A 3,142-nucleotide genomic window follows, 5' to 3' on the forward strand; every position below is an offset into this window, starting at 1 on the left:
TTCGGGTTTTCTTTTGTAGTTAGGTAAGCTTTCCCTCACTTTCCTAGCCAGATCCATTTTGTTTGTTATTTTCTTTTCTTTATCACGCTTCCTAGTCCCCCACCAGAACCCACCTGCTCCCAAAAGAATTATCCTAAATGTTACACCCCTTTACCCCTAGACACTTGAGGTCGTAACAAATGCAGTATAAAGCCAGGCAAGCCTGTCTCAGTTTATGTGATTATAAAAAAATATAATTTCCATAATCTCAAGGAGTAACAAGTTACACATCCATGGTTTCGTTTCTAATTCTCAGTGATAAAGACAATTTTGATGTTGATAAATACACTGTAAATGCCTGTTCTTTTCAAATCATATTTGAAATTGTTGAATATGCAATAATACTAAATATAACAACATTACTTAATTTTATGTTTGTCTTTTTACAGGAAAAACATGTCCTGTGATACATAGGATTAACTACACTCTGAACTTTACTGGAATGACTGAAAATACACTATTCTGTTATGAATCTGTGAATAAGTCATGTGTAAAACACATTTATTTGACCACAGTACGTACTCCAATATACATGATCTTTGTAGCAATTATTCTCTTTACTGTTTTTGGAAACTTGTTTGTCGTCATCTCCATCGCACACTTCAAACAGCTTCACACACCAACCAATTTTCTCGTTCTCTCATTAGCGTTTGCTGACTTGTTATTAGGAGGATTTGTTATGCCTCCCAGTATGGTCCGATCACTTGAAACTTGTTGGTACTACGGAGACTTGTTTTGTAAAATCCATTCCAGCACAGATGTAATGTTATGTACTACTTCTATATTCCATCTCTCCTTCATTTCAATTGATCGATATTATGCCATCTGTGAACCGCTAAAATACAAAACCAAAATCAACATTTCTGTTGCGCTTAACATGGTTGTCATTAGTTGGAGTATTTCAGCTGTTATTGGATTTGGACTGATTTTTCTAGAGTTAAATATAAAGGGGAAGGAAGATGTCTACTATGAGAATGTATATTGTGTAGGGGGCTGTACTCTGATACAGACTGAAATATCTAGCCTGATTTGTTCCCTGCTGGCGTTTTACATCCCGGGGTTTATTATGTTAGGAATATATTTGAAAATTTTCCATGTAGCAAGGAGACAAGCCAGGGCAATTGAAGGCCTCGTATCCCAGAGTAAGAGCTCAGAACACAGCAAAACAATGACTTCAAGCAAGACAGAAAGAAAAGCTGCGAAGGCTCTGGGAATAGTGATGGGGGTCTTTCTCTGCTGCTGGATGCCATGTTTCTTGAGTAGTAGCCTGGATCCTATTTTTAATTATTCAATTCCACCCATTTTATTTGAATTTTTTATGTGGCTAGGATACTTAAATTCTACACTTAATCCTCTTGTCTATGCTTTCTTTTACAGCTGGTTCAGAAAAGCTCTTGTTATGATACTGTTTGGTCAAATATTCCAAGCCAATTCTTCAAGAACAAAACTAATTTCAAATTAAAGATCTTTTATTGTAATATTTTAATAGTCATAGGAAACATAATAATGTAGTTGGGTATGATATTCTCCTGGTCATAAATTTTGAAAAGAAAAAAGTTATTTTTTCTTGGACATACAAGTTGAAATTTCTTATTTCACTTCACGGCTGTGACACATACTGTTTTGTTTTGCACACTGTGAGAATACAAAATAATAATAAAATTTAGAAACTGTTTGTGGATGAGTATAAATGTAAAAATCTGGAAGGTTCAAGCAAATATTTACACAACTTTCAAATTTACACACAAATAAAATGGATCTGGCTAGGAAAGTGAGGGAAAGTTAGCCTGACTGCAAAAGAAAACCCAAAACAAACGGTCTTTGGCGTCTTCAACACCCTAGCTAACCTGCACTGACTACCCAAAACCATACAGGACAAATATCACTCACCCGTACTAAACTAGTGTTACTAATACAAAATCAACTAAGTGTGTAAAGTGTACCCAACAACCTAAACTAACCTTATACACAAAAGTTCACACAAAAACACAAGTGAACCAGGAATACAAATAAGGGAGAACAACAGGAACAGGATACAAAAGAACACAAAAGTTGAACATGTAACATGTTAGGGCAAGGTAATGGCAAAACAAGGATGAACACACAAAGTACAAAGAAACTAACAGAAACCAACAAAACAACAAAGCCGAACCTATACAAAAATATACACACACAAAGCAAAACAACAAACCAACAAAGCCGAAGCAATAACCAAAACCAAGTAGGACCGAAGTCAAACGAAAGGCTCTTTCCTTCATAAAACCTCCCTGTTATATTCTGAATAAGATACACTCTGATTGGCTGATAAGCTAATTGATCACGATATCATACAGAAAGTGTGGTGTAATGGTGGGCCAATGGGGAAGGGAGAACAATCAAGGGTCAGCAGTGTGGAACATAACAAAAACACACACAGACCACACACTGGGACGTAACACTGTGTAACCCTGGGAAACAATTTTTTTCCCACACATACTGTATCAGTTTAAGCAAACAAGCTGTCAGTGGGACGCAGTGCCACCAAACTTTTAGCAATTGTGTATTGGGGTATATTTCCAAGATGGGGTATATTTCCATCTTGAACTTAAAATAAACGGTATTGCACTTACAGTATCAGGGATGTGTGGGTTATATTAATTATATTGCGACTCACTATGTTGTTATTTTCCTCTATCTTTTAGTTACTTCGGAAAGTGGGTTGTAATTCTTTATTTAACACATTCGTTAAACAATAAGGCCTTACTATGGAGTGTTACTTCGACTTTCTTTTGGAATTGTTGTTTATTTAACAGGTAATTGGGGGGAGTCAAATTCTAATATTGCACTTCCACTGCGCTACATAGCAATGCTTCCTGGCACCATATAGCCATTCAAGGATCTTTTCTAGAATATGGGATTTTGGTCTCTTCAAAGATGGGTGTGTGACACACTAAGAATATAACTTTATCATGTGTGTCTCCTACAAGCCAGCCTGGAGTTACATTTTCACCTCTTTGACCTCAAACCCTTAGCTTACAGTATGTGCACTCAGCATCTAACTGTGGCCTGACGTCATCAATATTATCCTGCCAATATTATTCTGACAAGCCCACAAATCCTGAGC

General features: G+C 36.4%; 1 protein-coding gene across 1 annotated transcript; it reads left to right on the forward strand.

Moving 5' to 3' along the window:
* Positions 1-459: 459 nt before the first annotated feature.
* Positions 460-1,564, forward strand: LOC102688634 (trace amine-associated receptor 1-like). The gene has a single exon (XM_006626467.2). It carries the CDS (start codon positions 482-484, stop codon positions 1,499-1,501), a length of 1,020 nt encoding a protein of 339 aa, XP_006626530.1. The 5' UTR covers positions 460-481; the 3' UTR covers positions 1,502-1,564.
* The last annotated feature ends 1,578 nt before the right edge of the window (positions 1,565-3,142 follow it).

Source organism: Lepisosteus oculatus, chromosome 2, assembly GCF_040954835.1.
Source record: "Lepisosteus oculatus isolate fLepOcu1 chromosome 2, fLepOcu1.hap2, whole genome shotgun sequence".
In the NCBI taxonomy this organism is placed as follows: Eukaryota; Metazoa; Chordata; class Actinopteri; order Semionotiformes; family Lepisosteidae; genus Lepisosteus; species Lepisosteus oculatus.

What these genes read in the sequence shown, in the direction of transcription:
- LOC102688634 (XM_006626467.2), top strand. Translation starts at nt 482, where the DNA reads ATGACTGAAAATACACTATTCTGTTATGAATCTGTGAATAAGTCATGT.